Source organism: Quercus suber, unplaced genomic scaffold (assembly GCF_002906115.3).
Source record: "Quercus suber isolate HL8 unplaced genomic scaffold, Cork oak 2.0 scaffold_238, whole genome shotgun sequence".
Taxonomy (NCBI): Eukaryota; Viridiplantae; Streptophyta; class Magnoliopsida; order Fagales; family Fagaceae; genus Quercus; species Quercus suber.
The window spans coordinates 377,920-395,888 of NW_027069695.1; the positions used below are offsets into that span (position 1 = coordinate 377,920).

The following is a 17,969-nucleotide window of genomic DNA, read 5'->3' on the forward strand; positions in this document are numbered from 1 at the left end:
TTGGCGTAGGCCTCCCAAAAGGTAACGGAGGGATTGTCCTATTGTTTATAGTTTGGGAGAGTGTCATTTCATGAAATCTCAAGGTTGGTGTAATTTACCTTTTTATTTTGTGCACCAAACAAACTTATGTATATGAGTGCATGTAAATTGAAATGGTAGAGACTGTGAGTCTAAGGTACATCCACTGTCTAGAAAGACATCATCTGGCTCCTATGGGCTTTTTCTCTACACCTATTTCTGAATTTTGTTTTTCAAGAGTTTTGCAATAATCACATGTTTAATCCCTGCTTATTTCTTAAATATTTGCTGTGATGTAATTGTAGATCGCGGGGGGATTGTGTGACAATTTACTGACATGCATTGTGCGAGCATGGGATTACAGCAAGCCACTTTTTGTTGCACCTGCCATGAACACATTCATGTGGAACAATCCTTTCACAGAACGACATCTCATGCTAATTGATGAGCTTGGTATTTCTCTCATCCCTCCTGTCACGAAGAGGCTGGCTTGTGGGGATTATGGCAATGGTGCAATGGCTGAACCTTCTGTAATATACTCAACAGTAAGGCTTTTCTTAGAGTCAAAGATTCAACAAGGTGGCAGTAATATTCAGTAACTAGTATTGCAAAGCTGGCATTTACTGATTAAAGAAAAAAGAGAAAGGAAGAAAGAAAAGAAAAGAGTTTCTATTTTTAGGAGTAATGGAAGAGCTGGTTTGCATTTTATGCATAACATGCTAGATTTGTTGTTGTCCTTTAAATCTTGTATAACAACGGAATAGAATAGAATTGATAGAAAAGAAATGAATGGAAAGGAATGATAATGAATTAAATAAGCATGGTTTTTCTATCTGGCATATTTCATGTTTTCAGTTATGCTTGGTTTGTTGTTCTCACAAAAACCAAATACCACACCACCACCTAGCCAAAGTCCAAACAGCAAATCAACTACCACCCCAAATGAACCAACCCGTAACTCAAAATCACCCCTACTAAGCTGGAGTTAATTGCCTTTGATTTATAAACAAAAAAAACTTTTGAATGGCAATTCAGCAGTGATCGTGGTTCTCCATCAATATTTGTGAAACTAAAGCTAGTAGATCAGTAGGGGATTTATGGATGTGGTTAGTGAGCTTGAAATAAATCTGTCAGCCAAATCAGTGCAACAAAATCTAATAGACTGAACGGTTCTTTCACAGCTACCAAAATGGTTACAAGACTAAAAATTGAAGTTAACCAGCTCTTCTGTTATTATGCTAATATTCACAACTGAGGGAGCCTCGCAAAGAGGTGACTTAAAAGGGTGGTGAGTGACCAAACTGGTTGGTCGACCAATCCCATCCCCCAACTGTGAGGCCAACCTAAGCTATGGGTTGCCTAAGAATTCTCTCCACAGTGAATGATGAAGGATAGCTTGCTAGTAGTAGTTGAAGGAGAGGTGAGTATCAGCTTGGGTCAGGGTTACTAAAGTTGTGCTTATGAAGACAGTAATTTTTAAATGGAATATTGGAGAATTGAACAACCCTCGCAAAAGATCAATGGAAAAGAACATGTTTAGGTAATGGAAATGTGATTTTTTTTTTTTGTTTATGAAAGTTAAAGATTGATCTTATGGAGTATAAGATCGATCTTGTACTATTACAGACTTGGTGTTGTTAGAAGTTGTGCAAATAGCTAGCATGAGGCATATTGCTATTGGGATATGGTGTTAGAAAAATGGAGGCTTTAGTGGACTAGTTCTTTGTCTTGCGTCCTGAATTATGTAGAGGATAAGAGGACAATTTCCAAATGGGCATATAGTGAGCGAATGGGCCTAATGAGGATAATCTTAGAGATGGTTTATGGACAAATCCAAAGAAGAGATGTCAAGGTGGGAGGAGCCATGGTGTTTGGCAGGGAATTTTAATGTCATTCGGTATCCAAGTGAAGGTTGTGACTCATGATAAGTTTAATTCATCTATGCATGAGTTTTTAAATGTGATTATAGAGTTTAATTTGGTTGATTTACAATCAGAGAGAGAAGTAGGTACACTGGTCAAATAGTTTAGATACACCATCTATGTCTCGAATACATTGAGCATTGGTCTCGATAGATTGGGAAGAACATTTTACGTATGCCATACAAAAAAATGCTTCCACAACCTATATCAAACCATCATCCAATCTTGGTAGAATTGAGAGATTTGTTACAGGGTAGAGGTGCCTTTAAACATTTGTCTCAAAACAGAGGGTTTTGTGGACAAGGTACAATCGTGATGGAGTGAGTACAATTTTGTTGGTCTTCCTAACTTTGTCTTATCTAAAAAGTTGAAAGCTCTTGAAGAAGTGGAATAAGTAGGAATTTGGAGATATGGGAATGAAGAAGGAAGGATAATTGTTTGAGCTACAAATGTTGGATGAGAAGGTAACCATTGCTTATCATAGGAAGAAAGAAATAGGAGTTCAGAATTGCAGTGAAAGAAATTTCTTGGAGACAGATTTAGAGCTGTATGACATAGAAACAATATCACCAAGGTTTATTTTATTGGGTTGTGTTAGTTAACAACTTTTTTGAAATTTTTCTAACAATTTTTTTGTCTTATTTACTGCTTTATCTTATTTTTTTCAATTTTATAAGTACCGTTTGGTGTCTTTTTTGACTTTTTCTGATTTTTTTTTTTTTTGGCACCTTAACAAGCACAGTCAGTGCTTGTTAACATTTTCCTTATATTTTATTTCTTATATATAAATGTGTTAATTTAAATTTATATTAGATACCTTGCAACTGGTCTACGGGGCTGGTCCACGAGCTGGGTTCGACGTGGTGCTAATGTCTTTGCACACTCTTTAGCTCAGTTTGCTAGGGAAATAGAGAATGAAACCGTATGGCTTGAAGATTCGCCACCCCCAGCCTTCGAGGCCTTGTACTCTGACTCTCTGTTATTATGAATGCATGAGTTTGGTCGGGTTTTCCCCAAAAAAAAAAAAAAAAAGTGTATTATAACTAAGTCCAGCACAGTGCATAGTTTATTTTGAACTACCGTAGTATCAACGACAAGCAGGTGAATTTGTCATTTGTTAGAACCAAGTCCAACGCAATGCGTAGTTATTTTGAACTACCGTAGTACCTAGCCACTCCTTCATCCACAACCGTAAGATTGACCACTCAAGAAACTCCTTGACCTTCTCGATGGCCAAGAGGTCATCTGGTATCAACCTGAGCTTCTTTGGACACATTTCTTCACATAAATAATTGTCACCATACCAGCTAACTATCACCAAATTGGCTCTTCCTAAATATTGTATAGAGGGAGATGGAATATGAGGAGAGGAGATGGAAACAATTTAAAACAATTTTAGTTTTAAGGAATAAAATGAATATTTCATTATTACTACTAATGACAGCAAGGAATGTGACTAGGGCACATACCAGAGATGCCATTCCTCGAGCATCAGTTACTAGATCGGTGCCCCTTAGAAATATATCAGCCAACACTCCCTACAAAGTTGGGGAAAAAGGAAACCTATATTAGTAATGATGAAACAAAGCATAATAGAAATAAAACGATAATAGTTTAAATATTTCTGGCATAAAAGTGATTGATTAACAGTACAACTCTCATGGTTTCTGAGATACAGGCAATATAAGAGGGCAAGTACTTCAAAAAAATTATGAAAAAAAAAAAAACGTAGTTGAAAAATTTTCTTAGTATGAATGTGATTAAATAATAAGAATATATTGAACTCTGCTAAATATAGCAAAGCAGTATCCAAAATCTTGGAATTTTAGAAAGCAAGTGGATGGACTAGCATCTAAAGCTTCTACATTGCTCAAAAAGTAACAAGGTCGGCTGAAACCACACAAATTAATATTTAATTTGGGGCCTTCATAAAGTTCAAAACAGATTGACTCAGTATGCTTTTATCATAGACATGATGACCGTGCTTCAATTTGTTCTAAGTTACAATGTTATTCCTGGACTTTAATAAACTTATATCTGAAGGATTACAACTCCTCAGTGTGAAATAGACTGACAGGAAACTCAGATCGGCTAGTTTTGAAGGTTAAGATTTAGGAATAAGTTGACAACAATTCCCAAGACTAATTTATAGTATCTTTTTTTTTTTTTTTTTTTTTTTGGTTCACATGGTTGTGGTCTTTGGAAAAACATTAGAATGGGTTGGGAAACCTTTAGTCATTGTACTCGGTTTGTGAACGGGATGGAGAATTGGGTGCAATTTAGGTTTCCCAACCCATTCTAATGTTTTCCAAAGACCACAACCATGTGAACCCCTACCCAACTTGGAAGTCCATCCCCACTCCTCTCCCCCACACCCCTATTGGTTTGGTGACCATCCACTTAAAGCGGTCTTCCCGGCTTTGTATGAGACTGCCATTGATAGGGAGCTTTTGTAGAGTCATCTTTGGTGAGGCAGGGTGTGGGGGAGAGGAGTTGGGATGTGAGGTTCCTTCGTGATTTTAATGATTGGTAGGTGGCATTTGTAGTGGAGTTTCTTGAAATTTTGGAGACTAACACCCTTCAACTGAGAGTGGGGAATGTATGTGGTGTAAGTTGAAAAAGAATGGGGACTTCCATATTTGTTCTTATTATAATAAGCTTAGAGGTTCTTATTCTGTCATCATCCCGTGGAAAGGCATTTGGGGGTTAAGGCACCTAGACGGGTTTCCTTCTTTGTTTGGATTGCAGCATGGGGAAAAATACTCACTGGTGATAATTTGAGGAGAAGAGGATCTTCTATTGTGGATTGATGTTATATGTGTTGGTATATTGGGAGACTGTGGATCATCTAATGATTCATGGCAAGAGGGCTTATCTTTTGTGTAGCTTTGTCGCTTGAACATTTGCAGTCTCTTGGGTTTTACAAGGAAGTGTGATAGGCCTGCTATTTGGATGGAGGAATTGGTTGGGGAAGTACTTGTCTGATATTTGGAATTTGACAGCATTTGTATTTGATGTGGTGCATTTGGAGGGAGTGTAATAATTGTACATTTGAAGATGTGGAGAGTTTGGGGAATCAACCCCTTGCCTCGTTTATGGGCTCTCTGCTTGTTTGTAGGGAAGGTAATGAAGCAGCTCATCTTTTAGCTGGATGGGCTGCCCTTTTGAATTGGAATGGGCCAGTACCCATCTCTAATATATCGCCTTTGATTAGTCAAGCTTTGGATTGAGATGGTCACAGGCCCAATCTGAATTGTATCTCTTTGTTTTGCAAGAAATAAAGTATTTATTCAGCAAAAAAAAAAAAAAAAAAAAAGATACTATAAATTAGTCTTGGGAATTGTTGTCAACTTATTCCTAAATCTTAACCTTCAAAACTAGCCGATCTGAGTTTCCTGTCAGTCTATTTCACACTGAGGAGTTGTAATCCTTCAGATATAAGTTTATTAAAGTCCAGGAATAACATTGTAACTTAGAACAAATTGAAGCACGGTCATCATGTCTATGATAAAAGCATACTGAGTCAATCTGTTTTGAACTTTATGAAGGCCCCAAATTAAATATTAATTTGTGTGGTTTCAGCCGACCTTGTTACTTTTTGAGCAATGTAGAAGCTTTAGATGCTAGTCCATCCACTTGCTTTCTAAAATTCCAAGATTTTGGATACTGCTTTGCTATATTTAGCAGAGTTCAATATATTCTTATTATTTAATCACATTCATACTAAGAAAATTTTTCAACTACGTTTTTTTTTTTTTCATAATTTTTTTGAAGTACTTGCCCTCTTATATTGCCTGTATCTCAGAAACCATGAGAGTTGTACTGTTAATCAATCACTTTTATGCCAGAAATATTTAAACTATTATCGTTTTATTTCTATTATGCTTTGTTTCATCATTACTAATATAGGTTTCCTTTTTCCCCAACTTTGTAGGGAGTGTTGGCTGATATATTTCTAAGGGGCACCGATCTAGTAACTGATGCTCGAGGAATGGCATCTCTGGTATGTGCCCTAGTCACATTCCTTGCTGTCATTAGTAGTAATAATGAAATATTCATTTTATTCCTTAAAACTAAAATTGTTTTAAATTGTTTCCATCTCCTCTCCTCATATTCCATCTCCCTCTATACAATATTTAGGAAGAGCCAATTTGGTGATAGTTAGCTGGTATGGTGACAATTATTTATGTGAAGAAATGTGTCCAAAGAAGCTCAGGTTGATACCAGATGACCTCTTGGCCATCGAGAAGGTCAAGGAGTTTCTTGAGTGGTCAATCTTACGGTTGTGGATGAAGGAGTGGCTAGGTACTACGGTAGTTCAAAATAACTACGCATTGCGTTGGACTTGGTTCTAACAAATGACAAATTCACCTGCTTGTCGTTGATACTACGGTAGTTCAAAATAAACTATGNTAGCAAATTGATGCTATAATTAACATAGTTGGATTGTTAATTTGCCGAGAGTGATTGACTATCTTAGGCTGGTTTTTACCTACTCATGATCATAATGGGCGGTTTTGTTGCAGGTATCGTATCAGGAAAAAGAATGACTGAATGAGAATAGACTATCTCATAGTTTCTTCACAACTGAAAGATAGAATTACCAAATTGGACTTCAATAATTGATAGTCAAGAGAAAATGGCAACATGAAACATAATTCTTAGAAGTCACCTCTACAAGAAAAATGGTGAAGAAAGGACATACAAACACGGATTTTTTTTAAAAATAACTACAAAACCCAAACAATATTATTAGTTAACCAACGTTCCAAACATATTGCATTTCTAACAATTCGACTTCAGAGCAGTCGATTTCACTGTTCATATAACCTGTTTTTGCGCCACGTTGATAAAAAATCGACTTTAGAGAATTCGTTATCTACACAAAGAAAACGACTTCAGAGAAGTCGTCTTCTTTGTGTAGAAGACGACTTCAGAGAAGTCGTCTTCTTTGTATAGAAGACGACTTTTCTGAAGTCGTCTTCTTGGGATGAGAAATTACTGGGAAAAACAGACACAAAAACATAAGATAGCCAAGAAAGAACAAATACCTTCATCGTCGGCGCACCGTCGTACCCTCACGGATCCGCACAGTCGGCGTTCAACAAAACCTCACGGATCCGCCGAGTCAGGTCCGTTCGACGACTCCATTTCGAGATCAGATCAGATCAGATTTGCCATTCGTGGGTTTGGGTTTCGTTTGGGTTTGGATTTGTCATTCCTGTTTGGGTTTCGTTTTTTTTTTGGATTGATTGGTCGCCTGAGTCTTGGATTTGCAGGTCCAGTTTCGGTTTTTTTTGGATTGATTGGTCGCCTGAGAGATTTGCAGGTCTGGGTTTCGTTTTTTCTTGGATTTGCAGGTCTGGGTTTCTACAAAGAAGACGACTTCAGAGAAGTCGTCTTCTTTGTGCAGAAGACGACTTCAGGGAAGTCGTCTTCTTTGTGTAGAAGACGACTTCTCTGAAGTCGTCTTCTTTGTATAGACCCCGGCGCAAAAAAGGTTATATGAACAGTGAAATCGACTGGTCTGAAGTCGAATTGTTAAAAATGCAATATGTTTGAAACGTTGACTATCTAATAATATTGTTTGGGTTTTGTAGTTATTTTCTTAAAAATCCCTACAAACACGGCCAAACTTTGTTTCGAAGCATGATCTCTAAAACCTGTTTTATAAAACCATTTGATGAAACCCCATATCTGAAAACAAGGAATAGGCAAATTAAGGGATTTCCAAAGATCAAAAGCATTCCATAATTCTGGCATCAGCCACATGCAAAGCAGAGATTGAAAAAGGTAACTGACCGAATAAGAGATATTTAGCAGTACTTTTTTTTTTTGTTTGATGAAAGATATTTGGCAATACAGTAAGAAAAGCTTCAGTAATTATCATACATGCTATGATTTCTTATTAAATTGTGGATGCATCTTTCTTCATAAACTTAGAAATCAAAGATGAATGACCTGGAAAGTATGGAAACTTAAAGCATCACATTGCGGTTTAAATCGAGAAATATTTTTTTCTTTTTTAATTCTAAAATAAATGACATCCAATCACAAGTTCACTGAATTGACATTGAGATTTCTGCAATGATGCCACGCTGGACAGTCACATCAATGTGTCTTCAAATAGCTTTACACCATTTTATTAGGGATTCACTTGAGTAAAGATCTCCTGGAGCAACATAATGAATCCACTTTTACATTATAACATGAAGAATGAAGATAAGACACAAATACTAAGAAAAGCATGCCTGGTGTGCGTGTGTGAGAGAGAGAGAGAAAGAATTTCCCCCTTCATGTTTGGGGTAGTTCACAATTTCCCCTCTTATCATTGAAATACATGATGAGTNAAGCAGCTTGGGTAGCTTATGGCATCCTTGCTCTCCTTTGTTAGGAAGAACCACGGTTCAAATCTCATCTCTATTGATTGAAATCATTAATAAAAAAAAACAATGTTAATTAGTTATTTATTACATCGAAAAACTTCGACATCAGATGTGAGAAATTATTGTAAAGAAAGATACTATAACTCAAACATGGTTTAAAATCCTCATTGCCTATTGGATTTTGTATTAATAATACTCATCAACATTTTTTATTAGCAACTTTCAAACATTGCATTTCTAATAATTCGACTGAGAAGTGTGATTTCACTTTGATTCTATATAACTATTTTGCCACTAGTCAAGAATCGATTAGAGTCTTACTATAGCAAAGACAAGCACGAGTCTCATGACTGCAATAGGTGTCTGAAGATTCTGGGATGAGAATTCTGGATGAGATCTTTTGGAATTTGCAGATGAGTAATTATTAACTAGTACGCGGAAGGCGTACACGGCAGGTCACATCATTGAGTACGGACTTAGGATTCCGCCATGATGCGTCGGCATTCTAATGGCGCTACGGTCCACGGTCGCACAGTCGGCGTTCAACAAAACCTCATGGATCCGCCGAGTCAGGTTCGTTCGACGACTCCATTTCGGGATCAGATCAGATTTGTCATTCGTGGGTTTGGTTTCGTTTGGGTTTGGATTTGTCATTCCTGTTTGGGTTTCGTTTTTTTTTGGATTGATTGGTCGCCTGAGTTTTGGATTTGCAGGTTTGGGTTTCGTTTTTTTTTGATTGATTGGTCGCCTGAGTTTTGGATTTGCAGGTCTGGGTTTCGTTTTTTTTTGGATTTGCAGGTCTGGGTTTCTATACAAAGAAGACTTCTATACAAAGAAGACGACTTCTCTGAAGTCGTTTTCTTTGTATAGAAAACGACTTCTCTGAAGTCGATTTCTTTATCTACGTGGCGCAAAAAATAGGCGATATGAACAGTAAAATCGACTCTCTGAAGTCGAATTGTTAGAAATGCAATATGTTTGAAACGTTGGCTAACTAATAATATTGTTTGAGTTTTGTAGTTATTTTCTTAAAAATCCCTCCTATTGTATTGTCAAATCATTAAATAAAAAAAAGTACAATGTTAATTATTTATTTATTCCATGAAAAACTTCAGACATCAGATGTGAGAAATTATTGTAAAGAAAAGGATTATAACTCAAACATAGTTTAAATATAGACAATCCCCCTCTAACAACTCAATTGGTTAACACATTGTAAAAGAAAAATAATACAACTCAAGCATAGTTTAAATACAGAAAATCCCTCTCTAACAACTTAACTTAGTTGGATAACACACTTCAAAGAAAGAGAGCAAGTATGATAAATTGTAGCGAGTTACGTTACAATGACTAATGAAGCTAATAAACTCCTGCTGCATATACCTCTCAGTGTTGTTGGGGATGGGCAAAGGGGTGTGATTACATAGTAGCCGTTTTCAGTCACTCCTGAAATGCTTCTTGAACATGGGCTCACATAGAATGATCTTTTCTCATCAAAAACTCCTTTGCATCTAACCCTCCTGAATTCCATAGAATCCAATTTTCCATTTGATGGAGATACATTTTTAAGCATCAGAGGTTCCATTTCCAACCTATTCTGTCTATATTCCAGCATTTTTATCTGCAACATATAAAACATTGTCAAACATAATAGTCCACTTAGCTCAAATCAATTCAGTCTTTGACTCAAAGCTTTTGGTGGTTTTGTTAACTAAATCTCATGGATACAGATATGGTCACAAACATAAATTTGACACAATAAGAATAAGCCAACTCATCAATTGTCCAACAAATCAAAAAGTACTGTTTGTTGCGAGGACACACATAAGCTTAGAAGCATATCGGCAATGTGCAAGGTCGAAAGGTGAAAGGCAGGGTGAAGCTTCCTAAAGCATTAGGCATAAGTATCATAATCTGCTGAAGTAAGAAATCTGCTGAAGCATTAGTCATTCTTTAACTCTGATACACTAAAGTTTTTGGATTTATGTACTTTCATATGACTTTTGACAGCCCTTGTACTCTGCCTGTGAACTGTGGCTGTGTTGCACTTATATTTCTTTGAATAAAATTGACGTTTACTGATAAAAAATATAATAATAATAAAGAATAAATAAATATATATTATATATATATTTATGTCTATATATATCAATGGTTCTACCAACCACTCTTAAGGATCCATAAGAATTGTTCCTGTTGTCACTCCTTATTTCCTATTTTTCTACTTCTGTTCTGCATCAAAATTCATATGGTAACGCTTTAAATTTTTCTTGAAACATCTTATGCTATCAATTTTCATCCTACCAAGCATTCACAAGACTTCTAAATATATATTTTACTGAACATTAAGTAAATAATTCATGTTACATATTGCTGCCTCTGCAAATATTTACCAAACAATGTTTTAGTGGAAAAGTCAGAGAAACTCTTTTTGATAGTTAAAATAATTTTATTTTAAACAAGAGAAAGGATATATAATACAAGACTTCTCCACAATGTAAACCACAAACTCAACCGCAAGCTATTTAAAACTCTAAGAAGGAACAGGATTGGTCCTTGGAAATTGCCTAAGAGAACCATCGCATCTTAGCAAGGATTGTTTGACATCAGGTGTTGGGCACTTGACACAAACAAATGTTATACGGTTTCACTCTTGCCAAATTGTCCAGAAGACACATAACGTGACATCATCCCAAGCTTTATATATTTGTTGAAGTTGAAATCCCCTTGGCAACAACTTAGTAATTGAACTATGTTCCTCTGCATGATCCAAGATACTCCAATTATTGAAAATACAACTAACCATATATCTGTTTCCCTCTTGCCAAATTGTCTAGAAGACACATAATGTGACAGCATTCCAAGCTTTAGATATTTGTTGAAGTAGAAATCTCCTTGTCAACAGCTTAGTAATTGAACTATGTTCCTCTGCATGATCCACGATACTCCAAACATTGAAAATACAATTGACCAAATATCTCTTGCCACTATACAACAGAGTAAAAGGTGATCAATGGATTCCTGTTCTTACACATGCAACACCAATCAATAATCAACATCATGGTTTTGAAGATGATCAACCATTACGATTTTATCCAATGCCACAGCTCATGCAAAAGAATGAAATATTTAAAGGCACCTTAACGCAACAAATGCTTCTCCAAGAAAAATTAATCCCTATAGAACCCCTTAAGACACCACAGAAGATCTTTGCAGCAACTCCTTCACAACGTCTTTTGCAAAGCTACAGCATTACCAAACTGGCTCAAAATTTGATAAAAACAAAAGTGCTGACTTCTAGTTTTAGGAACCAGAGAGGGTTGCTTTTTTCATTAACAGCAGCCTTGGGGGAAATTCTAACTAAAAGAGTATCACTTTGTAAATCAATATTGTATTTGCAAACGTAATTGTGAAAAAGTAGACCATTTGCTTCTTCGTTGCAAAGTTGCTCCTAAGTTAAGGGCTCTCATTTCTTTTCCCCTATGTTCAGATAACAGTGGTGACTGGTGATGCCGAAGAGAGTGATAGATGATTTATTTGGTTTTTGTAGCTGGTCTAGCAAACATAGAAGCTCTCTTACTTATAATGGCACCACTTTGTTTAATGTGGACCATATGGAGGGAGAAGGAAGTGAATGTTTAATGAAAAGGAGTCAACAGTTCCAGAGATAAAATCTGGCTTCTTAAGATCATTGTTCGAGTGGTCCCAATCATAGGCAATAATGAGTAAATTTCTATTCTTAGATTTCATTGATTCACTCTCTATTCATAGGCAATGATTAGTGTTTTCATTTTTTATGAGTATCTTCTATACACACATTCAGTGTGCATAGAGTATCTCCCCTTTCACATTAAAATCTTACTACTTATAAATAAAAAATTGAAAGAAAAGAAGAAATTTTAGACAGTCTTAAAATGAGTTTTACGGCCTTGAAAATTGTCTGATGACAGCATAAGACCTGGTAAGCACTAAGATTGTGCGGAATTTACTAAAGCATCTTGCCATCTTCTACATGCAAGGCTGAAGCTATAAGTAGAATGTTAGCATTTATTTGCTCCTATATATGTATGTAAGAACAGTGTGTGTCCTAACAAAATGTTAGTACTTATCTCTTTCTTCTTCTTTTTAAAATAATTTTTTTGACAAAGTAAATTGAGAGAAAAAACTTACATAGCCATGTCATGTGTATTGATCAGGCATCTGGCATTTAAATTTACGTATTTGAAAAAAAAAATCATGAATCTGCAACATTTCACCAACTGCTGTGTATCAGCGTATGTCCAACACATTTCTGACAATTTGCAAATATGGAAAACCAAAAAAATCCAAAATTTTTTAAAGTGAAAAAGGAAAACAAGCACCACATAACATACATACTAACGGGCAGGAAAAAAAAAAATATTAATAGAAAAGACTAGTGACTTTTTTTTTTTTGATGATGGGTCCTTCGGACACATCCCTCCGGACTAAACCACGGATACACAAACCCACCTGTCAGAACCGTCCATCAGGTAATCCAAGAGAATTGAACCTAGGATATCTGGGGCTGGGTCTACAAATTTGGAAAGGGGAAATAGAGAGATAGAGAATGTATTAGAATTACCTTGTCCTGCCTTCTTAAAATCTGCCTAGTGCCAGGCCAAAAGTGAAAGCTCCAGGAAGGAATAGCAACCATTTAGACAATCTGGACCTAGAACTTTCATTCCCTATATAAAAACCACAAAACAAAACAAAACAAATAAGTAAGCCTTCAATTAATAAAACAACTCTAAACCCAAGAAGAAAACACAGCTACATGGACAATATACATACCGTGATCTTGGGATTGGGTTTCAGGTATATACTACTACTACTACTACAGAAGCAAGAAGATAGTTTCTGTGGCTGTGTTGGTAGTGGGACCCACTTCCTCTTAAGGGTTCCACCATTTCTACTGAGCTCACAAAGCTTTCCGGAAATGGCCATCTGCAACTTGATCTCATTTCATTTCTCCACTTCACTCCCTCTCCTCTCTTCTCTTCTCTTCTTTCTGAGAGGGTTTATGGGGGGCTTTCCTTGGATTTTTTTATAAAATAACTATAAAAAAATTAGAAAACGACTCCAGTGGAGTCGTTTTTTTAGCACAGAAAACGACTCCAGTGGAGTCGTTTTCTGAAGCACAGAACACGCGTCCCTCATCGCGCCCTACAAGAAAAACTTCAAAACATTCAAAACACACCTCTGTCACGCCTCTCACTCAGTCTCTCTCACAATCTCAGTCGATCACTCTCACTCTCTCAGTCGATCACTCTCACTCTCAGTCACCTCTCCCGTTCAAAAAGAAAAAACTAAGTTTCAAAACACTCTCAGTCGCTCTCACTCTCAGTCCCGTCTTTGTCGCTCTCACACTCTCACTCTCAGTCTTTCGCTCAGTCATCTCGCTCCGTCGCCGTCGGTGTTGCTCAGTCCCTCTCGCTCCGTCTCCGTCTCCGTCGCCGTCGCTGCCTCTCGCTCCCGTCGTTCCGTCTCCGCCTCGCTCCGTCGGTCCGTCTCCGCCTCGCTCCGTCGCTCCGATTACCTCACAAAAAAGTAAGGACTCTCTTTTTTCTGGGGTTATTGGTAATGCATGCATTGATTGTTCCTTGTCTGTAAATTTTTTTTGGCTCTTTTTGTTCATATTCCAAGTTTCCAACTTCTGCATTTTTGATTGGGCCTCTCACAAAGTAGTTTGGCTCTGTGGACTTGCTTAAATTAAGGAACCAATTGAGCAAATTTGACTGTTGCGTCCTCTATTGCCACAAAATAGTATCGGCTTTATTCAAAAACAATGATCCTCTTTAATTTTTTTTCTTATTAAATGTATTTATGTAATTGCTATATGGAGTTTGTGTCTTATTTTAAACGACATTTGTTTCCTTCAATAACACCAGACCAGTTTAGATATGTTAAACCCTTGAAAAATCATTTGGATAAAACTATTAGGATTTATGAGTTTTGGCTAATTTCATGACAAATTTATTTGTATTTGTTTGCTTTATAATTGTAATGTAATTTGTGAAAATAACGGTTGAAGGTTGAAGTTTTCATACTGACATTTGCACAATGGTGTATTTAACTAGACTTCACGATTAATAGAGTGTCCTGCATGTCCCACACTCATTGAAGAATCTGATTTACAGATTGTAGTAGTAGCAGCAATACCTATAAAAAAAAAAATTGTAATAATACTATAGTTACCATTTTGATTCCAAAAAATCTAAGTGATTAGTTTCCTATATCATTCAAAACACTTTCGATATTTAGTTTTCATATGGTTACTAAAGAAATTTACCTTTATTATTATATTATTATTTAATTTATGCACACTATATGTTTTATAGTTCCATTGTTCCAAGCAGTGATAAGACCCAGAGACTTAAGTCACAGTGGGACATATTCCATTTTAAAGAGTGTTGAATTTTTGAATTTTTGACACAAGTAATGAAAAAGCAATCAAATTACGTTGCACTTTTCAGAAGTTAGAAAATTGATATGTAAATCCAAATGCACCAAAGGGCCCACAAATTCACTTTGCACAAGTTAGAAAATTGATATGAATCGAAATTGACCTAAAATAATGGGCCATAAATGAAGGGTCCCATCATTTGTGCGGTAGAAATTTAAAGTATCAAAAAACCGACTAAGCTCAAACAAACTCAAAGTCGTAGCAGGTAGTCAACACAACGCAATACAATAAAGACGGTCCATTTCTTATAAATTAGCATCCCATTATTAGCATTTCATATTACATAACAAAATCATAAACAAGTTTTTACTTTTATAAAAGCATGATGATGATGAATTGTAATGTAATTTTTAGTTGTTTTTTTTTTTTATTAATGTTACTTATTATGCTTTTTGTGAATTTTTGTGGGTTTGGAAATATGGGTTATAATTGACTTTGATTTATTGTGTTTTAAGGGCGGTCATGATTTTTAGTTCCAATGTAAATGTTGTGTGTTACGGTTTGGTTTATGAATACTCGATGAGTAGCGGGTTTGGGTTAGCTCAACTGGTAGAGTCTTTTGACGTGTTTGAATCGCGCCTAGACTAAAAAGAATCTAATTTGGCGTCTTTGTCAATGGTAAAGAACAATCAATCGGAGAACCCAACTCAGTTAAAATCATATGGTATATATAAATGCTTTTGAAAGGAGTGTATACGTTAAGAAAGGGTTTTATGTGTAAGCTAAAGATTTTGCTTGTACATTTTAATTCTTCCATTGCCTTAAATGCCTATCTTCTTACTGTAAAACAAGGAGAAAGAGATCAACCTATTCCAAAAAAAAAAAAAAAGTTGAAAGGTTGCCTACCTATCACCTCTCCTAGACCCCGCAAACTTTGCGCACTGGGCTTATTTTTATTATTTCAAAACATCAAAATTCTCTCTGTTACACATGTACCTAATGGAAATGAACCCATGCCACGAACAAAGTGCTATTTAAGCCAGAGCACATTGGCCCTTTGTTTCAAGTAAAGAACATGTACAACATATCTAAATTACAAGGGAACCGAAAATTTATCTACAAACTAGAGTTAATAAAGTGTATTGAGGAGGAGAGAGTGATACATACATCATTAGGATGAAAAATGCGTGCGAGGGAGTGATTGAGAATCCCCTGAAATGCAGATATTAAACCCTTTCCTTGCTGTTCTGTGTCCTGCTCAGAACTCGGCGGCACCACCTGATTTGACTGAAATGGAACCGGGCTGAACACCATTCCCTATAACAAATGAAGAATCCAAAAAGGTTTTTTTTTTTAAGTCCAAAATGTTTAGGGAGCAATAGTGTATTTAAGCGAAAGGGTTTTAAGTATAGACACAGACACAGACACAATAATGTAAGAAGACTTACAAGAAGTTTGGCATAGGTGTCTTTGGCTCGATCGTCTGAGAGGCTCTCTGCGGTAACTGCAGAAATCTGTGTGTCAATAATATATGAGAAAAACAACAAACCCAAAAATCATGATATGGAGAGGGAGAGAGTACTGAGGTCTCGATTGATTTCGCAGATGGTGACAGAACCAGGATGAGGAAACGAAGGCATGATGAGTGATGAGAAAACGAAGGATGAGAGAAATTATCCTTCGCTTTTTTCTCACTGTCGTGCTGAGTTGTGAGCGAGTGAGTGAGTGAGTACTCAATTTTGGGGTAGTAGCTAATAATAAGTTTTTCAATAAATTGAAATGAAATGGGGGAAACTTTTTAAAATAATTATACTACTCGACTACTCTAGACAGCCGAGAGAGTTGAAACAGCCAAACAGGTTCGTCGTTCATTTGTGAAGGCGTGGGTTGGGTTTCTTCAGTGAAACGGCGTCGTCCTTGGGCGTTCCTCAGCGGGATTTTTTTATATAATAACTATAAAATCCAAACAATATTATTAGTTAAGTAACGTTTTACACATATTTCCTTTCTAATAATTCGACTTCAGAGCGGTCATTTTTTGGGTTACAAAATCGACTGGATTGGACTCAATTTTCCTGTTTTAAATAGTTGATGAGTGGGTAATGTAGATCAGAAAACGACTCCAGTGGAGTCGTTTTACAAGCCCAGAAAACGACTCCAGTGGAGTCTTTTTTTAGCATAGAAAACGACTCCACTGGAGTCGTTTTTTTAAGCACGGAAAACGACTCCAGTGGAGTCGTTTTCTAACCCAGAACACACGCGTCCCTCATTGCGCCCTATAAGAAAAAGCTGAAGTTCAAAACTTAAAAACAAGTTCAAAACACACCTCTGTCACGCCTCTCACTCAGTCTCTCTCACACTCTCAGTCGATCACTCTCACTCTTAGTCACCTCTCCGTCGCCGTCGCCGTCGCCGTCTTTGTCACTCTCAATCCCGTTCAAAAAGAAAAAAAACTAAGTTTCAAAACACTCTCAGTCGCTCTCACTCTCAATCCCGTCTTTGTCGCTCTCACACTCTCACTCTCAGTCTCTCGCTCAGTCATCTCGCTCCGTCGCCGTCAGTGTTGCTCAGTCCCTCTCGCTCCGTCTTCGTCGCCGTCGCTGCCTCTCACTCCCGTCGCTTCGTCTCCACCTCGCTCCATCACTCTGATTACCTCACAAAAAGTAAGGACTCTCTTTTTTCTGGGGTTATTGGTGATGCATGCATTGATTGTTCCTTGTTGTTTCCTTCAATAACACCAGACCAGTTTGGATATGTTAAACCCTTGAAAAATCATTTGGATAAAACTATTAGGATTTATGAGTTTTGGCTAATTTCATGACAAATTTATTTGTATTTGTTTGTTTTATAATTGTAATGTAATTTGTGAAAATAACGGTTGAAGGTTGAAGTTTTCATACTGACATTTGTACAATGGTGTATTTAACTAGACTTCACGGTTAATAGAGTGTCTTGCATGTCCCACACTCATTGAAGAATCTGATTTACAGATTGTAGTAGTAGCAGCAATACCTATAAAAAAAATTGTAATAATACTATAGTTACCATTTTGATTCCAAAAAATCTAAGTGATTAGTTTCCTATATCATTCAAAACGCTTTCGATATTTAGTTTTCATATGGTTACTAAAGAAATTTACCTTTATTATTATATTATTATTTAATTTATGCATACTATATGTTCTATAGTTCCATTTTTCCAAGCAGTGATAAGACCCAG

At 36.5% G+C, this 17,969-nt stretch overlaps 1 protein-coding gene and 1 long non-coding RNA gene across 4 annotated transcripts; both read right to left on the minus strand.

Annotated features, from left to right (window-relative positions):
- Window positions 1-2,978: 2,978 nt before the first annotated feature.
- LOC112015192 (surfeit locus protein 1-like) lies at window positions 2,979-14,017 on the minus strand. Of its 3 annotated transcripts, none has more exons than XM_065780516.1 (4): window positions 13,139-14,017; window positions 12,930-13,032; window positions 9,710-9,947; window positions 2,979-3,478 (listed from the first exon to the last, which is right to left on the minus strand). In XM_065780516.1, the coding sequence occupies exons 2-4, from the start codon at window positions 12,999-13,001 to the stop codon at window positions 3,465-3,467; spliced, it is 324 nt and encodes a 107-aa protein (XP_065636588.1). In that variant the 5' UTR covers window positions 13,002-13,032; window positions 13,139-14,017; the 3' UTR covers window positions 2,979-3,464. The 3 variants fall into 3 exon arrangements, 1 of the variants encoding a protein (XP_065636588.1); XR_010631729.1 differs by lacking the exon at window positions 2,979-3,478 and adding an exon at window positions 12,497-12,568 and having other exon boundaries at window positions 9,477-9,947; XR_010631730.1 differs by lacking the exon at window positions 2,979-3,478 and adding an exon at window positions 12,497-12,585 and having other exon boundaries at window positions 9,477-9,947.
- Window positions 14,018-15,898: 1,881 nt separating this feature from the next.
- Window positions 15,899-16,588, minus strand: LOC136070498 (uncharacterized). Its single transcript, XR_010631721.1, has 3 exons — window positions 16,333-16,588; window positions 16,199-16,254; window positions 15,899-16,067 (listed from the first exon to the last, which is right to left on the minus strand). It is a non-coding gene; the product is annotated as an uncharacterized LOC136070498 (long non-coding RNA).
- Window positions 16,589-17,969: the final 1,381 nt, after the last annotated feature.

Coding starts and splice junctions, on each gene's coding strand:
- LOC112015192 (XM_065780516.1), bottom strand. CDS start 13,001: ATGGTTGCTATTCCTTCCTGGAGCTTTCACTTTTGGCCTGGCACTAGG. Junction 9,948..12,929: donor TTTTAAGAAGGCAGGACAAG/GTAATTCTAATA, acceptor TATATGTTGCAG/ATAAAAATGCTGGAATATAG.